Genomic DNA, 27,623 nt, shown 5'->3' with positions numbered 1-27,623 from the left:
CCACATTCTGCCTCATTCTACTATAGCTCCCTTAAAAGGCAACTGGTTGAGAATTCTCTGGCATCCCAGTGGTTAGGACTCCATACTTTCACTGCCAAGAGCTGGGGTCAGGGAACTAAGATCCCAAAATCCACCTGCCAAAAAAAAGGTAATACTGTGTATCCTTTGTACTTGATTGTGTGTGTGTGTACGCGCCTCTTCCTTTAGACTCCTGCTTGGAATGGAGACGTGGGGGCTGAAGCTGTGACTGCCTCCTTGGACCACTGAGTAAGGGCCACACCTTATGGAGGGTGGAGGCACAAGCTGGGCTGCTGAGGGCTGTGTGGGGCAGAAATGCCATACTAGCCCTGGACTGCCTATCTCCAGGTTTTTAAGTTAGAGAGATATATTTTATCTTGATTAAGCCTGTTATTTTGGGTCTCTGTTACCTGCAGATAACCCTAATTTTAACTGGGAATTATTTCTCCTTTTCTACTTCTACCTGCATTTTAATCACCAAACACTTTTGATTCTTACTCCTTGATAAGTCCAGATCTATAACCTTTCCTCCCTCATTGCTACTTTTACCTGAACTCAGACAATCGAGAATTTCTTGCCTGGATTATTGTCAGCCTTCTTCTGACCTTGCCTCCCTACTCCGTGGACTTCCCTGGTGGCTCAGTGGTAAAGAATCCACCTGCCAATGGAGAAGACGCAAGTTCATAGCTCAGAAAGGTCCCCTGGAGAAGGAAATGGCAACCCACTCCAGTATTCCTGCCTGGAGAATCCCATGGATTCTTATGGACAGAGAGGAGCCTGGCAGGCTACACTCCATGGGATCGCAAAGAGTTGGACATGACTCAGTGACTAAATAACAACAACCCTACCCCTAACAACTGTCCTTTCCAATTCACGTTTCATACTGGTAACTCAAATTCACTTTCTTAAAATGTATTTATTACAGAGTTCCACACCCAGAATGGTGATAACTGGTAATATTTTCTGTAATTTTTTATGAAGCAAATATGACAAAGTTGTCTTATTCTCTCCACAACGGCAAACACCCTCTTGTGCCCTCCTGATCCTGAACTGAACTGCATCTTTGGTGCATTCTTTCAAACTTTTACATATGCTTCTGAGTGAATGTATGCTATGGTTTTGTGTATTTTCAAATTTTATCTAGGGACTTCCCTGGCAGTCCAGTGGTTAAGAAGACTGAGTCAGTGGTTAAGACTCAGTCTTCTAACACAGGAGCTGTATTTTGACCCCTGGGTGGGGAACTAAGATCCTGCATGCTGCAGGGCACAGCCAAAGCGATAAACAGATAAGCGAATATGATCACTTCTTTAAAAATAAGAAATAAAGTGAAATTTCACCTAAACGGCTCCATATTACACTTACAGTTCTGTAACTTGCTTTTTTATGTTCTTGAGGTCATACATGTTGATACCTATAAACTGAGCTCATTCATGTCAGCAGTCTGTAATTCTTCACTGTGTGACTGTAACAGCACATGCATCTCATTTTCTATTGATAGGCAACTAGGTTGTTGCCTGTGTCTTAGTTTTACCAAAAACTTTTCACTGACATTCTTAAACATACACAAGGTCTCTAGGATCTATCCCAGGAAGTATAATCGCTGGGCTCTGGCGACAATGATTGTTATGCTTTGAAACGTATCCTGCAAAACAGGTAGCTTGAAGCTCCAACCCACATACCTGGGAATGTGATTTACTAGCAAAGGAGGTCTTTGCAGATGTAATCAAGCCATTCATGTGAAGCCCTTATGGTGGTCCCTAACCCCATATGACTGGCATCCATGTAAGAAGTGAAGAGACAGGGAGAGAACACCACATGAAGATGGAGGCAGGGGTTAGAGCAATCTGTCAGTAAGCCAACGAACTAGCAAGGATTGCTGGCAACTGCCAGAAGCTAGGAGAAGGGCAGGGAACAGATTGATCTCAGAGACTCCAGAAGGAATGAACCCTGCCTTGATTTTGGAATTCTAGCCACTTAAAACTGTGAAAGAATATGCTTCTGTTGCTTTAAACCATCCAGTTTGTAGTAATTTGTTACAGCAGTTGTTAGGATACTAATGCAGACGGGGAATGGAAATCATGGCCTGTGAGGGCAAAGGCTGAGGTCAGAGAGTGAGCAGGTGAGTCTGAGACAGTAAGTTGGGGGTGCACTCGGAAGAGCCTAGAATGTGACACTAGGTAAGCATCTAGACTTGCTCATTTACATACTGTCATGCCATAGGAGATAAACTAAGTCGGCAAGAGACACAGCTCTACTTGGGTTTTAAAGAAGAGGGTCCCAGAAACAGCCATTGGGAATTACCTGGCGGTCCAGTGGTTAGGACTCTGTGATTTCACTGCCAAGGGCCAAGGTTCAATCCCTGGTGGGGGACCAAGATCCCATAAACTGTGCAGCATGGCCCAAAATAAGAGAAACAGCCACTGTTTAGAATGGACTTGTTTGAATCTTTCCACGTCTGGAGTCTCAAATTCTTCTGCTTTTTCCTTTAAGAATGATTAATTCCCTTCCACACACAATTGCAAGGATTTGACAAATACAATATCATTAATAACCACCAGTTGTTTCTAGTTTACTAAACCAGATCCTGTTTTTCGACCTAATCCCGACTAATCCTCAGAAGTGTCCCAGGAGATAACGCAGGTTATCTTCTCCGTAACAGAGATTAGAAACCACTCAGGAACGAGATGAGGTGATCTGCATTTACGGAAACATCCGGCTGAAGATTTAGGAACGTCCACTTAGGTAACTGGCTCTATAGTCTTAGGCAAATTACTTCACCTACGTCAGCCTACCTTTTCCCATCTTTTAAAGTGGCATAATAGCAGCTACCCCTTCGGTCCGGTCCGTCGTCGTTAAATGAATGAAGTGTGTCGAGCGCTGTAAACTGCGATAAACTGTGCTGTCACTGTTTTCCGGGACCACGTGGCGCCGACCCTGGGACCAGCCACCCAAGGCTGCACAGAAATCCAGCCTCTCCGCTCCGACCGCCAGGGTGCGCTGTGACGCGGCTCGGGGACTGGCGGGAGGCCGCTCTAGCTTCGCTCGGGGAAGTCGCTGCCCTTACCTTCAGCAGGACCTCGCGTCTCTGGGTCCGCGCCCGCTGGCATCTCCGCTCAGTCCTCCAGCTACCCACTGCCCGCCTGCCACCCACCATGGCCCTGCTGCACTCTGGCCGTTTCCTGTCTGGAGTCGCCGCGGCTTTCCACCCAGGCCTCGCTGCCGCGGCTTCTGCCAGAGCCAGGTAAGCAGGGGGGAAAGGAGCCGGGGCGACGGGCCTGCCCAGCCGAGCTGCCGGCGCCCCAGGACGTCTAACCCGCCTTGAAGGCACACGTGGGCACCCTCACACACCAACTTTCTCCGCTCCCCTCTCGGATTCACAGGGGGCTGATGATTGAGCGTCCACATCTTACAATGACCCTTTGGGTCCTACATCCCACCGCTCCCATGTCCCTGGGACTGTTGGAGAGCATGCCAACGTGTTCCCCTGGGTTAGGAAGTGTGTCCCTCTACGGCACCCGGACTCCATTAGGGGTTGGGGGCGGGGTAGGATCTCAGTTTCGGCTCAGTTGGGGGTGGGAGAGAGGGGAGAGCACCCAGGCTGCAGCGCAGAGGAGGCCTCGCCCGGATTGGCTGCGGCGCCGGCACTGCCTCGCGCCTATTGGCTGCGGCGCCGGGGGAGCGTGTGCCCTTGACCCGGCCGCTCTTGGGGGGCGGCAGGGCTCACCCGTAGTAGTCTCCCTGGGACGCTGCAGGCTTGGACTGACTGCGGCTGACTGCCGTTTGTGTGTCGGGGCAAGGAAGCTCGAGGGAGGAAGATTCTTGGGCTCTGGCTTTCGGGCCCGGCTTTCCTCTGCATTCTGTGGCCTTGGCTCCCAGCATCCTCCCGCCAGTCGCCTCCTGAGTCACCAGTGACCCCTCCCCCAGCCCTTTGGCCCTGGGATGTAAGAGTCCGGGTGGAGTGACTCCCCTCTCCCGCCTTTTATCCCTCAGGAGGTCTAGCTGTGGGAAAGTTGCCTTTCTTCCCCTCCCGCTCGCTCTGCTTTTTGATCTAGGATTTCTTCAGCCTAGTTTCACAGAGCCAGGCACTAGACCTGTGCTAGATAGATACTGCAGTGAACAAGCAAGCCCGAGGGAGGCGTCGCTGCCACTCAGAAATTCCAAATATGTCATTTCAAACTGTGTGATGTGTTGCAGAGAAAAGGTTGCAGCGCATGAAACGAGTCAGTAATCCCTTCCTAGTGGAGAGACCTAAGCCAGGCTGTTTAATTCACTCAAAAAGCCGATTTGGGACAGTGTCCTTAATAACTCCCTAATCAGGAACCGAGTCTCCAAAACCACCCCAATCAGATATTAACTCTAAAGAGCGAAGCCTTAACCTCTCGGACGTGTCTTGGCCTTTTCGTTTAAATGCATCCAGGAAGCCTCTAAGCCGGCGGGACACTTTGTCCTTTCCAAACCCTGCACAGGTTTGCCCAGGCTTTCACTTTCTTCTCTCCCTGATTTGGTTCCTTCTTGGCCCACTGTCAAGCTGTGCTCTTTAAGGCAGCCTATCTAGTGGGCCAGAGTTAGGGAGGGCTTATCCTTCATGGAGCAAATTTGGAGAACAGAAAGTAGTACCTAAAATTACAGCCAAGTGACAGTCTGTTTCACCATTGTAAATCTCTTGTTCTCTGGATTTGACTGAGCGCCCTCAGCTCTACTTACAAAGTGACTGGTGAAAATCCTTGTGGCTCTGACCTTTTAGTCATTCTTTCACTTTGACAGCCTGATTCTTTTGTGTCTTTTCCCCATTAGAATGTGAATTCCATGAGAGCAGAGACTATACCTACTACCTTTACTGTTCTGTCTCAGCATTTAGAATGTTGGCTGGCATGCCTTTCAAATGAAATATTTTAACTTTAAACTTTGATTTTTAAATTAATGCAACAGAGACAAATACAACATTTTAGCATTGTATCTTAGTTCAAAATCTAAATATAGGGAAACCAGAGTGGTGCAAAATGTGTACCAAAAAGTCTTAAAGTATGTGAGCACCTGCAGTTGAGGTGTTCAGGTTTAACACTGATGCATGATTGACTGATAGAAACAGGTGCCAGGCCTGGCTATGACTGTTAACTGTTCAGACAACAAGAAAGTAAGAACCTCCTTTCCTGCCACTGTGGATGTGATCTTTACCTAAAGCCTAATGGTTAAGTTGGAAAACATTTATAAAAAATAAACTCAACTGGTTGAAGTTTCTTTTTTTTTTTTTAAACAGCTCATTCTAATACAGTGAAACCTTGGCAGTTGGTATTCAGAAGAACTGGGTATTTATCCTATGAAATACTTAATTTTCATACTTAAGTCATTTAAATGAACTAAGTTCAAGTGTTTCATATAGCTGCATTTTTTATACAGAAAGCACTAAACATTTAACCTTTCCTTATTGTGCTGTAAAAACACAGTAACATGAAATGGGACAAAGTCACAGGACAGTGAAGAAAGGAAAATATGCTAATGTATTTTATAGATAACTGTTCTTATTTAATTCTGATTATTTAATTTGTGGTGAAATAACTGAAAGAGTATCAGAAGACCCTTTAAAAAGGCCGTGTACGTTAGTGGTACAGTAACCAGTAAGAAGATCATAGTTGTAGTATCGTCTTTGTTGTTTTTAATTCTATGATCATAAGCAAGTTAATTAACTTCTCTTATTTTAAATTAAGAATGTGAGGGAAAGCACTTTAAAAACTGTGAAGCACTAGGTAGGCCTGCAAAAAAATTGCAGAGTTTTTGAGTTGGAGATGCTTATCTGCATACTGCACCTCACATCTTTTGGTTGGCTGGTCAATATTGCTCAATGGCTGAAGTTTTGCACTTTTGTCCAAAGTGCATAGATAAGAGTGCTTTGTAGGCCACAAGTTATCAGCATCAATTTTGTCCCTGGAGCACTCTTGGTTCCCACTAGTACTCTCTAAAAAACAGAGTTCTTGCAGTATAGGTATGATCTTTACCCTTTTAAGCAATAGAATAATAAAGAGCATAAAGAACTCAAACATCCTTACTGATGTAGAACTAAATCAAATGAAATATCCCTGCTCCTTTATTTAGATTAAGATTTAATATTTTGAAATTCTTTTAGAATTCTTAAAAGATAGCACTCTCAGTCAGTTCTCTGCCAGAAGACTCAAGGCTGTGATTTCTGAAGAAATTTCTCTATTAGATAAACTTTTTAAAGAACTTGACAAATAATTGCTTTTCATACCATTTAATAAGAAGGATGCCTTCTCCTTGTGGTTTAGGAGCAGTGGCTCTGTCATTGTTGATGGCAGGCCTTAGAAATAGAACTGCGTTTTTAAAAGTGAAAATTGCATACTAAAAGTTCTATGTCCTTAGGCATTCAGGACATTCCTTGCACTCATCATTTAATGATAGTGATATAGATGGGCAGATGGCTACATGTTTTCAGGATCTGAATCATGGGTAGGATATAATGAAAGCTTTCACCAGGCACAGTTCAGAAATTGCTTCGGGATATCTGTTTCTTACTATTGCTTAGGTACTGAAACAACCTAGCAGCCTAGAACAATGAAAAAGAAAGAAGGAATTTGACTCCTGGCAGGAGCGCTAGTAAGGAGGAAAATTGATGTATCTCCCAAGACTCCAGAAAAAAACTGAGTAGTAATCATTGAAAAGCAAGAAAGGCCTGCATTTGGTCATAAAGTTATAACTTACGCTCCTTAAATTTTTTATATATTTGCCTCACCAGTCTCTGTACTAGTGGCAAGATGGTTTAAAAAAAAAAATGTAGTAGTAATTACGTAGTAACAGTGATACCAGCTAACAGCAAGCACTCGCTGTGTACCAGACCCTGTTTTTGAGTGTTTCACATTAAATAACTCCTTTCATCCCTATAACAACCCTCTGAGATAGGTACTGTTGTGCCGCCACTTTACAAGTAAGGAAAGTTGAGGCTTAGAGAAGTTAATTGATTTGCCAGTGCTCACACAGCTGGTAGGTGACTGAGCATTGGAATCCGTGCTGTTTGCCCCATCCTGACATTGCCCAGGGCAAGCTGTTAAAAGAAGTAAAAGCCTGGGAAATCTGAACATGGCATAATCCACCCTTTGACAGGAGAAAATTAGCTGTACACACCAATTACAGCTCCAGAGACTGAGACAGTTTTCAGCTTGTCAGGAGAGCTTAAATTAACCTCTGCAGCCGCGTCTGAACAGCCATCCCTTGTGCCTTGTGGAGGAGAGAGGTATATTAGTGCTGACTGGCCACAAGTTCAGCAAGAGAACGATTGTTGGGAAAGAAATTCTAATGAAATAATAATTCATCAGGCTTTCAGTGTGGATAGTGTGCTGTGCTGTGCTGAAACATTTGATTGGTTAGGATTGGATAAATGGTCACTAGAAAAAGGTGGGCTGTTTCACCTAAGTCTTTGGGAACCTTACTTCCCTAGCTTCCAGTTTCTACTGCAACACCCTAGGCTCTTTCTTACCCCTAGCCTCTGCTTAGAATGTCTTTTTCCTCCTTTCATCTGCAGCATTTAGCTCCCAGGTCACCCTCTCCTGGAAGCCTTCCTAAGCCTGTACTTTACTTCCCTTCCCAGGCTATCATGCCCTTTCCTCAGGGCCCCTATGAATAATAATCTATGCCCGGTCTTCATCACTGTACATTATCCCCCTCGCCTCCACCCCCCAGCCTACATTGTCTATAACTCCCTACTGGTCACTCCACTGGGCTAATCTGGTAGTGAGGGATTGTGTTCTTTTTTTTTTTAATACCCAGCTCTTAGCACACAACAGGTTCTCAGCAACTGATTTAGAGATCATAAAGACTTTGTTTTCTATAATATGAAACTATAAACAAAAACTCTTTCTGTTCATTATCCCTGAAGGAAAAGGTAGAATAATCTTTTTCTCAGAACAGTAATTTACCATGAGGTAAAAACCTCAGTTTTATCCACTAATGCATCCATGCTGCCAGGAGTTTTATTGGGGGGAAAAAAAAGATAGTGCTTTTCAAGGGTCAATCACAAAGATAGTTTTTGGTAAAAGATAGCCTGAAATTTTTATGTTTTCTGTAGCTAGGATTCAATTTGGGGAAGGTCAAATGAAAGTGTTGTTAGATGTTATTAATATTTGGTCCCTTGATTAAGATTAGCAAAGGATTGTGAGTGCCAGAGAAATAGTCATTGCTTACCTATATGATCAAAATAACAACAAAATAATATAAACATATAACATGATTGTAAAGAACCTGGCTCTTTCAAATGTGCAGAACATCAAAAAAAATAACTTTGAGTTGGAAAATAGAAAAAAAAAAAACTCATTGTACCTTAAATTCTTTTGTTCACTGAATTGCTAGCCAAAACTAAGATTAATCTACTAAATTTGTTCTAATATATCCTTAAATAATCAAAGACATGAGAGTCTACATAAAGCATAGAGAAGTATTCTGCTTTCTAAAACACAGAATCTCTAACATCTAGACAGATTACACGAAAGGTAAAAAGTAACCTTTCATATTGTTGGTAAAATCACCAAGAATGATTGAGCAAAAACCTTGTTAAAATGGCAACACATTTCTAGCTTCTTTTCAGACCCAGTTATTACAAATCAAAACAAAATTCACTTTCTAAGGTTTGTCAAGTAACACCACTTGCAGCGTCTCAGTTCACTGACAAGGGATTGAACCAGGCCACGGCAATGAAAGCCCAGAATCCTAGCCATGAGGCTACCATAGAACGCAACTCCCCTAAAGTGTGTCTTACATGTTCTTTCACAAACTGACACTTTAGGATAGTCTCTCAGTTTCATTTCTGATACAGTGAATCTTGGTAGGCATATGCCATATAAATAAAGGCTCAAAGGCTCTTTTGGATCCTTAGTAAATTTTAGGAGAATAAAGGGATACAAAGACCAAAATGTTTGAGAGCAACTGCCCACTCCAGTACTCTTGCCTGGAAAATCCCATGGGTAGAGGAGCCTGGTAGGCTGCAGTCCATGGGGTCGTGAAGAGTCGGACCTGACTGAGCGACTTCCCTTTCACTTTTCACTTTCATGCATTGGAGAAGGAAATGGCAACCCACTCCAGTGTTCTTGCCTGGAGAATCCCAGGGATGGGGGAGCCTGGTGGGCTGCCGTCTCTGGGGTCACACAGAGTCGGACACGACTGAAGCGACTTAGCAGCAGTAGCAGCTTTGGGACAACACTTTTTTCCCTTGAAAAACAAAAACTTACACATTTATTTCTGTGTCACTGTTGATCATAGTATAGTTTCAACCACTCAATCATTATAATCTTAACCAAAGTAACTTATATTTCACAGATAAAACAGGGGAGGGAGTTGATGTCAGTCCTACACAGCATTTAATTAGGCTTAGTAATCAGCATTTCAGTGTTTTGTCATGCTTAGAAGTTATCTCCATATCAATGATTAATTACTCTGTTAACTCATTATATATGAATCCAAGATTTTAAGTTATTCAAAGATCTGAGAAATTGTCTTCGAGTATTCCAAAATTTACAGTTCTCCCAAAAATTCTCTCCAAAACCCATAACCCTAGTCTAATCATGAGAAGAACATCAGACAAATTTCAGAAGAGGGACATCCTACAGAGTATCCCTAACCAGTCCCCCAAAACAGTCAACATCATCAAAATAAGGTATGTCTGATACTGTTGCAGGCAAGAAGAGCCTAGGGGGACATGACAACTAAGTGTGATGTGGTGACCTGGACAGATACAGAACGCTGGCTAGAAACTAAAAAGTCTGAATAAGTTGTAGACTTAATGTAACAACCATTGGTTCTTTCATTGTAACAAGTGTACGGTACTAATATAAAGTGTTAAGAGGAAACTGTTGTGGGGTGGGTGTACAGGAGTTCTGTACTATCCAATTTTCTCTAAATATAAACTGTTCTAAAAAATAAAGTCTGTTAATAAAAGTGAAAGTATATTATTACTGGGAACCTCCCCGGTGGTCCAGTGGTTAAGACTCCCTGCTCCCAAAGCAGAGTGCTGGGTTCGATCCCTGGTCAAGGAACTAGAGCCCACATGTTGCAACTAAGATCCCCCATGCCACAGTGAAGATCAGAGATCCCATGTGCCTCTGCAGAGTCCCAGTGCAGCCACATAAGTAAAATTTTTAAAATATATTTTAAAATATCCTATTACTGTTGAAATTTAAAATTTGTCAAAATAAAAATATGGTTGAACACAAATTTACATTTTCCATAATTTTGGACATTTAGGAGTGGTGTTGGGCTTCCTAGGTGACTGAGTGGTAAAGAATTCACCTGCCATTGCAGGAGACGTAAGAGATGCGGCTTTTTTTTTTTTAATTGAAGGATAATTGCTTTACAGAATTTTGTGGCTTTCTGTTATACATCAGCAAGAATCAGCCATTTATTTTCAGGGCAGCAATGGAGAAATGGAGAACAAACCTATGGACAAAGTGGGAGGAGAGGAGGGAGAAGGGGAGATGTATGGAGAGAGTAACATAGAAATTTACAATACCATGGGTAAAACATAGTCAATGGGAATATGACTCAGGGTACTCAAAACAGGGGCTCTGCGACAGGCTGAAGGGTAGGGTGGGGAGGGAGATGCGGCTCTGATCCCTGGGTTTGGGAAGATCCCCTGGAGAAGAAAATGCCAACCTACTCCAGTATTCTTGCCTGGAGAATCCCATGGACAGAGGAGCCTGGTGGTCTACAGTCCGTGCGGGATCACAAGAGTTGGACACGACTGAGCATGCACGCTTAGGAGTGCTGTTAGCGTCAAGCGAACTAGTGTAAATTGAGAAAAAACAAACCCACATAGAATAAGTTGTATGCTTGTATTATAGTAACATGAATAAATAAAATATATAGCTGGGTTTAAAAATCAAATTTAGTCTTCTTTATCAAGGATTTAATTTATATGAACTTGAATTTCTAAAATGTTTCTGAGCTGTTTAAGAAAAGTTGAGTCTAGCACATTTTAAGCACTAAAAATTCAGTTTCTGTAACAATTAGAACAGACCACCTTTACTTTGAGGTTTTTATAATCTATTTTATCAGAAATAGAGTAATCAGAGATAGAAAACATTTAACATTCAGACACTCAGAGATATAACAAACAAACAGAAAAAGACTTTCTGAATTATACATGGAGACCTTATATCTCTTAAGATCTGTAACTTCAGACTTCCCCGGTGGTCCGGTGGGGACACGGGTTTGATCCTTGCTCTGGGAACTAAGATCCTGCATGCCAAAAAGAAAACACTATAACTTCAGTTACAGATGAGGAGTAAAAACACACAATCTCAAGTCTTATTTTAAAAAAAGAAGAGGTGCAGAGAACTTCCCTAGTGGTCCAATGGATAAGAATCCCCCTGCCAATGCAGGGGACACAGGCTTGATCCCTGGCCTGAGACGATTCTGCATGCCACAAAGCAGCTGGGCCCATGCACACTCTCCACTGGTGACCACTAGTTTGTTTTCTGTATTTCTGGGTCTGCTTCTTTTTTGATAGGTTCACTAGCTTTGTTGTATTTTTTAGATTCCACATGTAAGTGATATACAGTATTTGCCTTTCTCTGTCTGACTTAATTTCACTTCACATAATGCCCTCCCAAGTCAATCCACATTGCTGCAAGTGGCAAGATTTCATTTAAAGGATATCTTTTAAGGTAAAATCATGACTCATACAAATATAAAATACTGAGCTTTGTTAAAGATTTTAACTCAATAAATAATAAGGAAATCAGTGCAGTGTTACAACTGGCTCTAAATAGCTGGCAGTTCTTTGTCATCTTCTCCACCACTTCTGCCCCGGCCTGGTTCAAGCCTTCACCTCTTTCTCTTGCTGGGTAAGGAACCAGATTTTTCAGTGATCCTTCTGCATTTCCTCTCCCTCTCTGCATTCAGTGACCATCTTGTGACCAGACAAGCTATAAAAATCTGTTCACATCACTGTTCTTACCTGATCACCGTCTGCCCTCCAGAAAAAAAACTTAAATGATTCTGTATATTTTCACTGCATCCAAAGTAGAGCCCTGCAATCTATTTTAGCAGGCTTTCCAAATGATGCCCTTAACAAGTTGGTAAACAGGCTAAAATGCAACCCCCTTGGTTGGGTGTATTGCGTAACAACTTTACATTGGCCTTGCTTCCTTCTCTTCTCTCATCATTTACCACTCGGCTTCTTACTGCCAAATTACTTGCAGTATCCTTTGCCTGGGAATTCAGGTCAGGTTTGGATTGCGTTGAAAGCATGTACATCCACCCTGTCCTTCCCAGGATGATTCAGGTATCCCTGCCTTTTGCTTCTCACAGCATTTGTGTTGATATTATTGGCCTTCTCCACTCTTCAGCAACTGCTGTGACGTCTTAGGTATTGTATTATATTGGTATCTACTGCTATGCATAGTAGACATGCAAACATTTCTTGAAATGGATTTTTGGCAGATCCAAGTTGTCTCTGGCCATGGAAATCTAGGTACTGTGACTGATGTCTTATTTTTCCCATTACAGCTCCTGGTGGGCTCATGTGGAGATGGGACCCCCAGATCCCATCCTGGGAGTAACAGAAGCCTTTAAGAGAGACACCAACAGCAAAAAGATGAACCTGGGAGTTGGTGCCTACCGGGATGATAATGGAAAGCCTTACGTGCTTCCAAGTGTCCGGAAGGTAAGCTTGCTAGACGTCTGTTTGATGGGGATAAATAACTGAGGGGCCCTCCTGAAGACAGACTTCTGGATTGGGAGTCAGGAGACCTGGATTCTAGTTCTGATACTCACTACCTGAATCACATGTGTTATCTGGGGTAGTCTCCTTAGCTATAAAAGTGAGAGGTTGGAACTATATGATCTTTTCCAAGATTGAACTTCTATGATTATCTGTAAAACAGGCAGAGTGTAATGATGGCTGAGATGGTTGAATGGCATCACCGACTTGATGGACACGAATTTAAGTAAGCTCCAAGAGTTGGTAATGGACAGGGAAGACTGGCGTGCTGTAGTCCATGGGGTCACAAAGAGTCGGACATGGCTGAGTGACTGAACTGAACTGACTATAATGATTAATCCTAAAGATGCACAAAAGGACCAAGGATTTAAACATTGTCTCTTGGTGATAGGAATAGCCCGTTGTGGATGAGGGTTATCATTGTTATTTTCCATTTCTCCCATTTTGATTGCCTTAATAAGACACAACTACCTAGGCATGCTCTGTCCTTTCATCCTACTGAACTATTAAATAATTTTATTTTGTTATGTTTTTATTAGTAGTCTTTTTACTGGTTATCACAACTCTAAATAATGTAACTAATTTCCTTCTAACAACTTTTTAAAAGAAAGTATTTCCTTTCCATCTGCATCTCTTCTGATGAAATATCAGTGTGCTGCTGTGTCACTTCCAGACATGGAGTAGTGATGTGTTGTTCCTACAAACAGCAGAACTAGGCATCCTGAGTGGGAGTTACAGAAGCATAGTTTCGGGTGACAGTAAAGAACCACATTTGAGCTTCAGTAGGCTGGCTCAGGCCCTTGGGAGCCGCTGCAGTAACAGAGCAGGGGCTGAATGAACCACCAAAAGAAGAAATTTCTGAGTGTGTAGGAGTACAGATTAGGTGTCATCTCTCTAAGTAGAAAAAAAGGACTTAAGAAATAGCTGTGATAAGACTCACAAAAACTGCCGGCTCCTGGGTCTCAGGTCATGCAGGGGTTACTTTTGTTCTCAGTGAGTTAGTTTAAAGTATTTGGCGTGAGGCTTCCCTGGTGGTCCAGTGGATGAGAATCCGCCTGCCAGTGCAGGGGTCATGGTTCAATCTCTGGTCAAGAAGATCCCACATGCCTTGGTGCAGCTAAGCTCATGTGCCGCCACTACTGAGCCCATGCTCTAGAGCCCATGCTCCAAAACAAGAGAAACCACTGCAGTGAGAAACCTGTGTGCCACAACTAGAAAAAGCCCACGCACAGCAATGAAGACCCAGTGAAATCAAAAATTAATTTTTTTTAAGACCTGGATTAAAAAGAAAAAGATTATCTGCCTGAACAAATTTTTTAAAAATAAAATTTAATTTAAAAAAGTAAGTATTTAGCATGTGTTAGCTATTGACAGAAGCTGAAATACTACCACACACTTTTGTATATTACCTCCTAACTCTTTACCTGAGTCATATGAGGTGTAGAAACAGCTGTTGAGCAAACTGAGATTCAAGGAGGTTAATAAATCACCCAGAGTCACACAGCTAGTAAGGGTCAGCCAGGCCTCTGACTCCAAAGCATGAAGCTACGTGACTATAACTGTCAACCTTGAGACTCCATGGACTATAGCCCGCCAGGCTCCTCTGGCCACGGGGATTCTCCAGGCAAGAATACTGGAGTGGGTTGCCATGCCCTCCTCCAGGCGATCTTCCCAACCCAGGGGTTGAACCCAGGTCTCCCACATTGCAGGAAGATTCTTTACCATCTGAGCCACCAGGGAAGCCCTCTTAGACTGGCATATACCTTGAAATACTCCTTTATGTATTCAGTTTGATTTTATCATCTTATATTTATTTTACATGTTGCTCTTAAACTTTGCTCTTGTGCATCCTAAGAATGCCATGTTTTGTTAAACCAAGAGATATCATATACCTACCCATTCACATAAAACCTAACTTTAAAAAATAATAAAATATTATTAAAAAATATAAAATTTCTGTGCTATTTATAAAATATATTCTAGTTACCCTTCTTCTTGGACAGTATCTCCAAACTTTTTAAAAGAGGCTTTACTTCCAAAATTTAACTTAGAAAACATTTTTTCCTTATCTAGGCGGAGGCCCAGATTGCTGCAAAAAATTTGGATAAAGAATACCTGCCCATTGGGGGACTGGCTGAATTTTGTAAGGCATCTGCAGAACTAGCCCTGGGTGAGAACAATGAAGTGTTGAAAAGTGGCCGGGTAAGTAGCACAGACTCTGGCATCACACCAGGTCTATTTTTAAATTTAACAGATTAAAGAAATTTGAAATAATTTAAACAAGATATATCACTTTGTGTGTGATGATTGTTTGGAGGTGGCTACATGATGACTAATATCTCTTCCTTTAGATAGTAAATTGGCACTCATTCAATAACAGATTTCCTATAATACAAATTCCCAAAATGGAGTAGGAATATGAAAATGTAATCTGACCAAAGATTTGCCACTGCTTTTGCTCTTCGTCTGTGTGAGCTTTTGTTCGTTTTACACTGAATGGCTTTTAAGAGTGCCAAACTATGCTGAGTTTTAAGGCCTGAAGTTAGCCCTCTCACCCTCATGCTCCCACGCTTCCAGCTTAGGTACAGGAAACAGGCAGAAAACAAGCCACAGGGGGACTTCTGGGGCCAAGACAAGTCTGGCAGTCCTCTGCCTCCTCTTCACAGACAGCTTGCACGTAGAAAGAGAGCAGACCATACTTATTTCTGAGTGTCTCCCTCCTCTCAGGGCAGAGAGCCTTACTATAGCCATGAGAGGATGCACAAGGGACTGCTAGATGTCTTCTCCCTCCAGTTCCCTGGGGGGCCCTCTTTCTATGAAAGAAAGAGGTCCCTAAAGGTCACTGAACATAAGCTTTTTACAAACAGATTCTTGTATGCACCCACAGAAAAAGCATAAGCCACTTCATGCACGTGGGATACAGCCAGCTAGCCTGACACGTGGGCTCATGTGCATTACAGTTTACTTGCCTTTGAAGCAAATATATTTTTTAAATAGATACATTTGTGTGTTTAAATACTTACTTTTCTGGGTAAGTCTGGGGGAAAACACACAAAGTAGCAAAGCTGAACTAACACATCTCCCTTCCCCATTCCCTAGGCCAGAATAAATGGTTTATTCATAAGACTGGTCTAAGTCAGTACATCAGTTCATTAACTGCAAGGAAAGCATACACCCTCAACCCCAGGGTCATGTAGTATTGATTGTAAGTCATGGACAAAATGTGGTCTGATGGCTGGCTGTCAACCAACAACCTGTTGAAGTAAAGTGCAGTAACTCAATCGTCTGTGACTCTTTGTGACCCCATGGACTGTAGCTTACCAGGCTCCTCTGTCCATGGGATTTTCCAGACAAGAGTATTGGAGTGGGTTGCCATTTCCTTCTCCAGGGGATCTTCCCAACCCAGAAATTGAACCCAGGTCTCCAACATTGCAGGCAGATGCTTTACGGTCTGAGCCACCAGGGAAGATCCAACCACCTGTTTACGAGTCATTAAAATGTCTATATTTTTCTGTAATTTTGCTTAGTCTGTTCCTTGAGTGAATTACAGCTAAGTATAAGACTGGCCTATCTTAAAATAACAGTTTAAATAAAATAACATCAGTTTCTCTTTTATAAATTGCTATGCCTTTGTCAGTCTTATTATCAGATCTACAGTTAGGTTTTTATTCCTATCATGCCAAAGTTTGCATAGGCAAACTTTGTTTACGAAAGAGTACGTTAGTAGGAGTTCCCCCCATTTAATGCACCGCCTTCCAGTCCAGAAAATAGACTTATGTTTTGTAGAGCATAGTACTTTGTGGTGCCTTCAAGCAAACAAACACAAAAAACCCTACTGTAGTTTCTTCGTCATCCCCTAAAGTTGAACAATTTGAAGATTTACTGAGGCCGTTTCCCTGTTACCGAAAAGATATTTTCAGATTATGAAAACTCATAGGCTATGTATGATTCATGTAATAATGTTATTCTAACATACTTGTTGACTTTTTAAGATGAGTTGCTTTTTCATGTTCAGAGAGTCATTCGATTTCATCTAAGTCTAGAATAATATTTTAATGTAGTGGCTGTTGGTCATGTCTTTTTTTCTATATATAAATCAGTCCTTTTTCATATCTGGTTGAGGCAGGAGTTGCGTCCTGAAAATTTCTGCAACACAGCATGACACTGACAGTTTTCAGGCCAGGCCGTAAGGAATTAGTGTCCACATGAGCAAAGGTGCTGGAAGGTGAAGAACCAGCTCTTTTGAGAACCTGTAAGGAGAGTCTTGCCTGGAGAATCCCAGGGACGGGGGAGCCTGGTGGGCTGCCATCTATGGGGTCGCACAGAGTCGGACACGACTGAAGCGACTTAGCAGCAGCAGCAGCAGCAAGGAGAGTCTATCTGTCTCTCAGAAAATGGAATGAAAACAATAGTGCTGTTCTCTTGTTTCCAAATCTCCACTTGGAAGGGTGTCCTCGGCTTCTGAAGAAGGAGGGGTACTGACTGTACAGTGCCTCTCTGTGGGCTTGGGCGCAGTTTGGGTAAGTTGTGGGCCCGCAGAGAGAGGGCTGCACCTCACTGACCACTCACCTCTCTCCTTCAGTATGTCACCGTGCAGACCATTTCTGGAACCGGGGCCTTAAGGATCGGAGCCAATTTTCTGGTGAGTCTGGAAACTCCTTCAGGAAAGAGCTGTAAGACGGTCTGTAAGTTAGGGATGATGGGGTTCCCAACTCCATATGTGTTTGACTTCTGACCTGGAAGTAGATTTTCTCTTTCCACAAGGCTAGAAGATTTCCTGTTCTCTGATAAATGAAGTTTGAGGAGGGGAGGAATGGAAGTACTTAGGAAAAACAATAAGGAAGAGATTATTATAAAGTACAACTTACTGAGCACATACTGTAACTAGGAGCTTTTATATTTTAACGTGTTTTATCTTTCTGAGGGAGACTTAGATAATGCCGTTTTACAGAGGAAGAAAGTGAGCCCAGACAAATCCTTGGCGACACAGCCCAGTATAATTGTCGGAGCCTGAACCAACCCAGGAAGTCTCACTGCTGAGTCACCACTGTCTCTCAGTCATAGAGAGAAGCTGACTTTCAGTAGAGCAAAACGTCCTCTCAGTAAAATATACTTTTTTTTTTTTTTGGACTCTCCTTTCTTCATTTTTCCATTCACTTTCATTCAATCTTTTAGCAAAGATTTTTTAAGTTCAGCCGGGATGTCTTCCTGCCCAAACCAACCTGGGGGAATCATACACCCATCTTCAGGGATGCTGGCATGCAACTCCAGAGTTATCGGTACTATGACCCCAAGACGTGTGGCTTTGACTTCACAGGCGCTATTGAGGACATTTCAGTAAGTGTGGCTCTCAGGGCAGGAGGGAGAGGGAACAAGGAATAAACCTCCTTGTGGAGGTTTGAAGTCTCCCTAGTTGAGTCCAATATCCAACTTAAAATACTGGGATGAGGGACTTCCTGGTGGTCCAGGGACTTCCTGGTGGCCCAGTGGTTAAGCCTCTCCATCCACTGCAAGATATTATGGATTTGATCCCTGGTCGGGGAACTAAGATCCTTCATGCCACGTGGAGTGGCCAAAAAAAAAAACCCAAGATGAGCTAATTCCAGACCTCATGTTATCTTCGTTACTTATCAAATAATGGTGACCCTGTGCATTTCAGGTAAATGATCTCTTGTAAAGCTGCAGAGTAATCTCTTGGTCCTTGTTCTTTTTAGAAAATACCAGCGCAGAGTGTCATTCTCCTGCACGCCTGTGCCCACAACCCCACGGGAGTGGACCCTCGTCCTGAGCAGTGGAAGGAGATGGCGACAGTGGTGAAGGTGAGGGGGGTGAACTGACCGCTGACAGTTCTGCATTTAGGAACTAGCCTTGGACACTTCACTTGGCAGAGTCTTAGCAGTGAGAATTAACCTCAAGGCTGCATGAAATTTCCACTCATTGTGTAGTCACCAGAAAAGAGTTCCTCACTTGCATAATTAGCAGTTCTGTAATTCATGATACACCAGGAGTTTGAAAATAACCTTTTGTTCCTCAGCCAAGATGTATGGGATTCTGATAAAACTTGTCCCTGGCTAGTCTGCACAGCTGGCATCCTCAGCCCCATGGCGTCTGCTGGTGGTGCCTCCACTTGCCCTGGTCAGTGGTTGCCTGGTCATCCTTTCATCCACTGTTTCACATCCCCTCCTGTCTTTGCCACTCTTCTCAGCACTGCCATTAATTATCCACAGTGAGTCTCATTCCTCTATGAGAGAAGGCACTCATCAAAGTTCCCAAGGAGGGAGATACTCCTATTGCCTCACGTCCCCATTCTCATTCCTTTTGGTTTTCCCTTTCTTTCGATTCTGTCAAACCTAAGCTGCGAACAGAATGAAACAGAGAAACAGCATTCAGAGAGCACTTTCCAGATGAGATGGTTATAATGTGGCCTGGAATAAGATGGCCTGCCAGAGTCACATTAGCCCCAGGAAAGGCTGAAGCTAGTCCTATGTTGACTGCACCAAAATAATTACCCAGACCACTGTGGGCCTTAGAAGAGCTTCCTGTTTGGACTTCCCTGACAGTCCAGTGGTTAAGAGTCTGCTCTTCCAATGCAGGGGGCGCAGGTTCAATTTCTGGTCAGGGAACTAAGATCCTACACACTGCACAGCTGGGCCGAAAAACAAGGAAGCAGTTTTCCTGTTTGACCACACAGCATTCTATCCAGACTGGATTATCTTTTCTTAATGTCTTCTTGAAGGCCGATATCCACCAACATAAAAAATATATATATATGTTAATATCTTAACTCTAGGAAAGATAAACAGCTCCAAACTGACACCGGGGGACAAAATTGTTGACCCTAAGCAAAGCAGGCATGGTCCCAATAAGCACAGGTAATCATCTGGGGCGTCTTGAGAAGGACTGCGTAAAGCTTTGGTCATCTTTTCTTTCCTTCCCAGAAAAACAATCTCTTTGCATTCTTTGACATGGCCTACCAAGGCTTTGCCAGTGGTGATGGTAACAAGGATGCCTGGGCTGTGCGCCACTTCATCGAACAGGGCATTAATGTTTGTCTCTGCCAGTCCTATGCCAAGAACATGGGCTTATATGGTAAGCTAAAGGACTGAGGGTAATGTGTGTTTTGTTGAGATTGAAGAAGTGCTGGGAGAGGGGGCCACAAAAGTGTAGAGTCGAGTGGGGAGGGATTGCACATGAGGATGTGTTTATAACAAAGAGTTATTTTTGTAGTGCTTCTAATGGAAACATATAAGAGATAGCAAATTTAATCATGATTACCTTTATCATTTTCAATCAGAGAACCAGAGGACAAGATCCGTTTTGTCTTTTCAGGTGAGCGTGTGGGAGCCTTCACTGTGGTCTGCAAAGATGCCGAGGAAGCCAAAAGAGTTGAGTCCCAGTTGAAGATCCTGATCCGTCCCATGTATTCCAACCCCCCTATCAATGGGGCCCGGATTGCCTCCACTATTCTCACCAGCCCAGATTTGCGGAAACAATGGTAAAGGCGATTTGCACCTCCCCAGCCATCTGCCTTTCCCACCACTGATCCTTCAAAGCTCCCTTATACTTGGCTTATAGGGGCATGCAGTTATCACTCAGCTTCCATAGGTGAAAGGGGAAGGAGAGAGGAGTATGCATTTTATCAGCACTTTCGAACGAATAAATTGGTTCTCTCCTGTAAGAGACAGGCCTAATTCAGAAACAGCAGTTCCTTGTGGTCCATTATCTCCATGTTAAGCAAAACCTGCCCTCTCCTAAACTGAAGTGTCCTACGTAGGAAAACTTTCTTAACGAATGTTATATCTTTTGTTTTTATCCTAATAATAGCAAGCATTGAATTGGTATTTCTGCATATTTTGTATTATCTATACTATCTGAATCTCTTGGCACCTGTGCTATAAATTAGTGTTACTCAGAAAAAAAAGATTTTTTAATCACAATCCACATAAAGCTTATGTCTTACATCATCACCTATGTATGTATGAATATATAACTGAAACTATATACATATATATACTATATATGTGTATATATGTGTGTGTGTATATATATAGCTTTCAAAATTCAATATTTGGTCTTCCTGAGCTATACTCCAATTTTTTTTAAATGCCAATTGCCCCCAACTATATTGAGTTTGTGACCTACTAATGGGTCATGGCCACAGTTTAGAAAACATTGCTCTAGATCAGGGGTTGGCAAACTATGTTCCGCAGATCAAATCTAGGCTGCTCCAATTCTAATAAATAACATTTTATTGGCACACAGCCCTACCCTCTTCTTGATGAATTTGTATGGATGCTCTCATGTCACAACAGCAGAGTTCAATAGTTGTGACAGAGGGTTATACAGCCCACAGAACCTAATATATTTATGATCTAGCCCTTTAGAGAAAGCTTACCAATCCTTGCTCTATATAATTCAGAGTCTTGGAAGATGTGATTTGTTATGTAAGAGTTTATCCTGTATAGCTGATTAGCTGAGGGGTAGATCCCTAAGCAGCTAATGGGATAGAAAAGCTAAGTCTGTAAGAAACTTCATCCTCAGCTCACCTGGATATCATGTGACAACTATTTTTTCTACCTTAAATTAATCCTATGAACATTGAGGGTAACTAGAGTCTGATTCGAGATATTTCAGATATATGCTAGGCTTACTAAAAAATCAACTACTTTTTAAATTAGAATTTTATTTTTTTTCCTTTACAAAATTATTGTGTGATTACATTTCAGAAAATTTGGGCAAGTCACTATAACCCAGATTTTTTTTTTCCCTTTGCCTGTTATTATTCCTATTGTAACATGAATAATATGTCTATATATTTATCATTATATGTGTATGTATATATTAAATATATATGTGTAGGGTTGGTTTGTTTTTGTTGCAAAGAATTATAACCTTTTTTCTTAATTTTTAAGTGGTTTTTAAATAAGACTTCCATAGTCCTTAATGGTTATCAAGATTTTTTTTTTTTAATGTGTCCATTTCAATATTCATTTGAAGTCTGTAGTGTACAGAGATGACAGAGATACTGTGCTAGGTGACTAAGATGTTTGTCCCTTTGGGGAGTTTATAATCTAGTGAGAGAGATAACATGTATAGCACTGATACAAGACAGACAGGATAAATGCTGAGTAAAGGAAGAGCTGTTATTAGTGGGAAATGAGGAAGGATGTGATGCAGACAGCATCATTTGACTGTGCCTTGAAGAGAGAGGGAGCTCTTTTCCAAAGAAAGGGAGGCGAAAGGAAACTTGGAGGGAGAGATGTGCGTGAGGACCAGCACAGGCGCAGGATGTGCTTTGAACGTCGCTAGTGAGTTTTGTGGCAGAAACACTGAGTGTAAGGAGGATGGAGAGGGCAGCGAAGCTGGGACAGTGAGAGCAGATCAGGAAGTACTCTGATTCTGTAAGAAGTCAGATCTTCATTCTGTGGACAGCAAGGATCATGGATGTGACCCTTGGGGCAGTGGTTGCTGAAGTGGCCCTGCATCTAGCCATTTCACGTATGCAGTGCCTTTAGGGCCCAGGCTCAAAGTGAGTGGGACTGGATGAATAGGACTACAGGAAATTTAAAATCGAAAGCCATCCGTAACGGGGCCAGGGGTTCCAGCTCCAGCCAGCCATCACACTGCTGATGCAATGTTGCTTCTCGTTTTTTAAGAGAGGCTGCAAATATACATCTTTGTGTGCAAGTGCCAAATTTAGGAATGTTTAACCGGGTCACATAAGACACTGCTAAGACTCTTATTACTAAGACTCTTATTTGACCTTTACTTGGCAACATGTAACCTCGTTTCTAACTCTGCATGACATCATCATAGAGAGATGGTTTGGAAAAGTGAACCCATAAAAACAAGAAGGTAAATTCTTCACAGTCATCTAGCTGGTAAAAGCCCACAAGAATTGCCCAGAGCTCCACAGGAATGGAATGAAAGGGTAGATCCTGAGGAAGGAGGATACTGTGTCTTGAATCCAGAGGACTGCTTTCTTTGCTCCCCAGATGGAATTAACCCTCTCCTCTCAGGGCTCTCTTAGCACAGCACAAATCTATTGGTTCACGGCTTGTCCTGCTTTGTTCCATAGTCGGTTTTTACAGGTATGCCCTGGCCGCAGGTGGCGAGCCTTTAAAGGCAAGGGCCGGGTCTCAGCCCTCCCCTTCCCCTCAGCACTTAGACACGGCTGGGCACATGGCCATTTCACAGCACACTGTCTCAAGTGTGAAGGTGGGAATGTTTCTGCCATCCATGTTAAAGAATAAGGTAATATTTTACTGTTTAATTTGAAGGTTTTGCCCCCTGCATAAAAGATGGAGAGCCTTAGTCCTCCTAAGTTTTAGAATGATTTATTCATTTTTTTTAAATTTGAAAATCTAATTGGCTTTATTAAATAATTCATAAATTGGGCAGTATCCATCTGGTAAGTAGAAAGGCACTCTGTTCATTTTCCTTAATAACTCAATTATGTCAACTATTTTAGTTGCCTGATCATAGTGTTCTGATATAAAGCAGAAAGCTATCAAATAACTTTCTTCCCAGACTAGGACTTGGTCAAGAACAAGGTGCTGAGAGCAGGCTTATCTGTCAGTGCTTGGCCAGAACTGAGCTACATCTTGGGGGATTTTTTTTTTACAGGTTGCAAGAAGTAAAGGGCATGGCCGACCGCATCATCAGCATGCGAACACAGCTGGTGTCCAACCTCAAGAAGGAGGGCTCCTCCCACAACTGGCAGCACATCACTGACCAGATTGGCATGTTTTGTTACACGGGCCTAAAGCCTGAACAGGTGAGTAGACTCCCATTTCTCTCCCGCTGACTAATTGATCTGTCCTTGCCAACCAGAATTCCTCAGGCCACCTGTGTATTTAGGATTACTCTAGGAAGAATCATTTCGAAGCCTTTTTAGGTAAGAAGTATGAAGCATTCATTTCATCTTATTCTTTGTTAGTCGTTTACCTTTTGCTAGTTCTTTACCTATCTGTTTACTCTGTGAGGTTACAAACTTTTGAAGAACAGAGCTTGCCTTGGTCATTTTTATGACCAGCTCTGTTTCTTAGAAAAGATTCCAGAACAAGCAAGAGCCTGAATATTGATGGGAGAAGTAGCTATTCCATAGCTAGAGTCTGGGTCAATTTTTCTAGAAATGCTGAATCTAAGATTTTTTTCCACTGTCCCCACCTCAGAATTCAACATCCTTCTTTAAGATAGCTATTTATTCTTCTTTTGTTCTAAGCTAACACACCAAACTCTAGGAATGGGTTTAAGTGAGAAAACAGCGTCTGTTATTTTTTTTCTGTTCTAACCATTGGCTAGTTGTGCTATACCAGGGCTGGGGAGACCACCCCCCTCAACCAGGAAGGACCCACACACTCTCCTCTCTGCAGGTGGAGCGGCTGACCAAGGAGTTCTCCATCTACATGACAAAGGATGGCCGCATCTCTGTGGCAGGGGTCACCTCAGGCAACGTGGCATACCTTGCTCACGCCATTCACCAGGTCACCAAGTAATTCCCCTGGTCAGCGGGAACAGAGACAACCTTCCTGTCTTCAGCCTCTGCTGTTATGAGATCCACATGGAGGAAGAGGGAGGGTGGATGGTGGTGAGCGGATCATTTTTTTCAAACCACAGTACTTTAAAACTCAGCGATTGAATGTGTTTCTCAGAAAAGAACGTGCAGTGAAATAGGGCGGAGGCACCTGTGACTGGTGTCGGGAGCTTTGTGGCTGTAAACCAAACTCACCCTCATCCTTTATTTCCATTTTTTCCACCAGAGTTTACATGTACGAGAAGGCCCCCCCGCAAAAAAAAAAAAAAAAAAACCTGTCAATCACACCATTGCAATATTTCAGAAGCTTTAAGTGAAACACCTTTTGGTGTCATGGGTTTCTCTGGAGAACCAGCCTGAAAACAGCACCTGTTAGAGGCTTTATGAAAAGATGAAGTTCTAACATTAGCAGTCAGCCTCATGTTTGTCCTCCCGTGACTGAGCAACTTGTCAACAAACTGTATTATGGAAATCATGTTTTATAGCGAGTCTGCTGCCACTGTAGTGGGAGAAAATAAAAGATGCTTTTTCCCATCTTATTTAAGAAAAAGAGAAAGAAGGCTTTTCTCTTTCTAGTACCTGCAAGATTTTAATGTTCCTCTTTGCTCCCTAATCACTGCTGTTCCTTTCCTCGGGCCCAGAGATCTGTAACTAGCCCAGATATTCATCCTGTCTTTCTTACTCCCTGAGTGACCATCAATCCCATCCCATAGGATTTATTTATTTGAAGAACGAAGAACATTATTTACTGCTCATCCCAATACCCTCGCTTTTCTCAGCAAAGAATAGCAAAGAGTAGGTAACCGCACTTTATTTGGGCATCCTCTTCAATGTGGGGATGTTGCCTCTGCCCAGTTGGCCCTCGTACCTTTGTGCAGTGTGGTTGTGCGGTCAGTCATCTCATCAGGAGTCAGGCAGTGCAGGGTAGAACCGGGAAAGAGGATATTCTGGGCTTCAGTTTTAACCTTTGTGTGCTGCCAGCTGGGCTCAGGCTTCACCCTCTGGAAAGAAAACCACCATTTGCTCTAATCATGTAGACTTGTTGCAGCCTGGTTTCTCTGTTACAATAAAGTTACTGTAGACTCAACCTGTCTACCTTGTTATCTTTTTTCTTTAATGGGATGAAAAGGAATGAGTGAGTATATATCCCCGGAATCTGGAATTGTGTCCAGGTGACCACAAGCCAAGAGATGTTTTAGCTGTTTCGAATGTAAACTAAAGCCACATCTTAGGTGTCATTCCTTATATCCAGTCCAATAATGTTGAAAATGTGGGTATAATCGTTTGGACCTTGGGGGAACAAGTAAGTGGAGCACCTCAAAATCATGTGGATATAGGCAGTGATGAGATGATGGGGAGGTGGCAACTTCAGATGTCTACAGGATTCAAGCAGGTAATGTAAATAAATATTGCATATAAAGTAAAAAAGCGATGTGAACTTGACATGAGATGCGTATTGGTGACCAGCCAACATCCTCAGAGTGAGACATAGAGAAGTAATTGACAGGTACTCTGAAAACAAAAATCCAGGTTGCAGGTCTTCAGTTTTTCAAATAAAATGGAAATCCTGATTTTTTTTTTTTAAGGAGGTCTATTGATGCTTAAAAGCTGGCAACTAATTCTTTTTTTTTAATGACTTATAAGCAAGATGCAAACTAGATCACCAGTGTGCAGCCTCTACCATATAGTCACATACTCCGTCAGCAAACATCCCAAGATTTTCCTGTCACCTTATACTTAATGCCAGGAGCCATTCAAGACAGGACAGCTCTGGACAGACAGGCAGTGGAGCAGGGGTCAGGCCCAGAGCCCGTCCACAGTGTTTTGATTATGGTTAGGAGGGGAAAACGGGCTCACCTTGGTCCTTCCCCCTTGCAATTCCTCACTCTCTGAGAGAGAGACACAGTGCATAATGGGCTCAGCCTCTTGGCTCGGCGTGTTCCTGTTGCTAATGGATATCCCAAGGTGATGAAAGGTCATGTGAATGGACTGACTCACTGGATGTCTTCGGGAAGGTATCTTAAATGGGGAAACAGGCAACAGATTAGTCAGCGGCTATGTAAAGGAGCTGACTGCTTATCATAGAAGAAACTGCTTCAAGTCGCCCTGTCTGGAGCCAAAGTGGTTGAAAGTTGGCCATCAAGACCTCAGCTGGAAAAGGAACTTGACCACGCGGCAGACCTTGTTATTTTTAAACACATGCATTTCCAGCTCACCCTGGACTAAGTCCTATTCCTCACCGAAAAGTCATGCAGGGTGTGAACCTGATTTTTTCTGACAGTTCAGTCTGTTTGCCATCAACCTTTTCCTTGCTTCCTACTAGAGTCTAAGATGTTAATGTTTACTTCCGCTCGATAGAGGAGGTGGTTTGCCTGCCCAGAAAGAGAAGTCATGCCTTTGTTTCACTATAATTTAAGGCAGAATAGTTCTCAAATCTGGATTTTTAAAATATTGATTCCCTGGTCTTACCTCCAGGCATTCTAGCTCAGTATGCCTGAGGTAAGGCTTGGAATTTTTTTTTTCATAATAATAATAATAAACTTTCTAGGTGATACAGAGATACAGCTGACCCATGGGCCAGCCATTGGGTGCTATTAGACCAAACTGCCTCATGCTTACCTCTAAACAACCAAAGTCCAGCTCATTCAACCAACTTGAGAATTTTGGTTTTGAGAATTTTTTCCTTACTCCTAGGCTGTGGAAATTTTTTAAATTAATTTTTATTGGAGTATGTTGATTGGAAAAATTTTAATAGAAATTAATGGTTTATTTCTATCTAATAACTGAAAAAACAACTTTTTCTTTTTTAAAAAAGTCTTATAGACATGTTGGGAATAGTGCTGCAAATCACATAACTGACGGGGGATTTGTATCCAGAATATATAAAGGAATCTTACAACTCAATAAAAAAACAATAACTGGAAAAGGGGTCTGAATAGACACTTCTCCAGAGAATACATACTAATAGCTAATAACCACATGAAAAGATGGTAACATGAGTCATCAGGGAAATGCAACTCAAAACCACAATGAGAATCACTTCACACACACTAGGATGGTTATAATCAGACAATAGCAAGGGTTTTCATGGATATAGAGAAACTAGAACCCTTATGGACTTCCCAGGCAGCACAGTGGTAAAGCATTCACTGCCAATGCAGGAGACGCAAGAGATGCTAGTACGATCCCTGGTTTGGGAAGATCCCCTGGAGTAGGAAATAGCAGCCCACTCCATTATTCTTGCCTGGAAAATCCCATGGACAGAGGCCCCTGGCTGACTGTAGTTCATGGAGTTGCCAAGAGGTGGACATGACGGAGCACATGTGCAGTTATAGTTACAGAACATTT

The 27,623-nt window shown here is 42.5% G+C and overlaps 1 protein-coding gene across 1 annotated transcript; it reads left to right on the top strand.

The window, feature by feature from the left end:
- The first annotated feature begins 2,750 nt into the window (after window positions 1-2,750).
- GOT2 (glutamic-oxaloacetic transaminase 2) lies at window positions 2,751-25,362 on the top strand. The gene is made up of 10 exons (XM_069552935.1): window positions 2,751-3,259; window positions 12,526-12,682; window positions 14,813-14,941; window positions 17,322-17,381; window positions 17,915-18,076; window positions 18,454-18,558; window positions 19,678-19,828; window positions 20,069-20,234; window positions 23,366-23,516; window positions 24,115-25,362. The coding sequence occupies exons 1-10, from the start codon at window positions 3,171-3,173 to the stop codon at window positions 24,235-24,237; spliced, it is 1,293 nt and encodes a 430-aa protein (XP_069409036.1). The 5' UTR covers window positions 2,751-3,170; the 3' UTR covers window positions 24,238-25,362.
- The last annotated feature ends 2,261 nt before the right edge of the window (window positions 25,363-27,623 follow it).

Source organism: Ovis canadensis, chromosome 14 (assembly GCF_042477335.2).
Source record: "Ovis canadensis isolate MfBH-ARS-UI-01 breed Bighorn chromosome 14, ARS-UI_OviCan_v2, whole genome shotgun sequence".
NCBI classification, from domain to species: Eukaryota; Metazoa; Chordata; class Mammalia; order Artiodactyla; family Bovidae; genus Ovis; species Ovis canadensis.
This window is presented reverse-complemented; position numbering and strand designations above follow the sequence as displayed.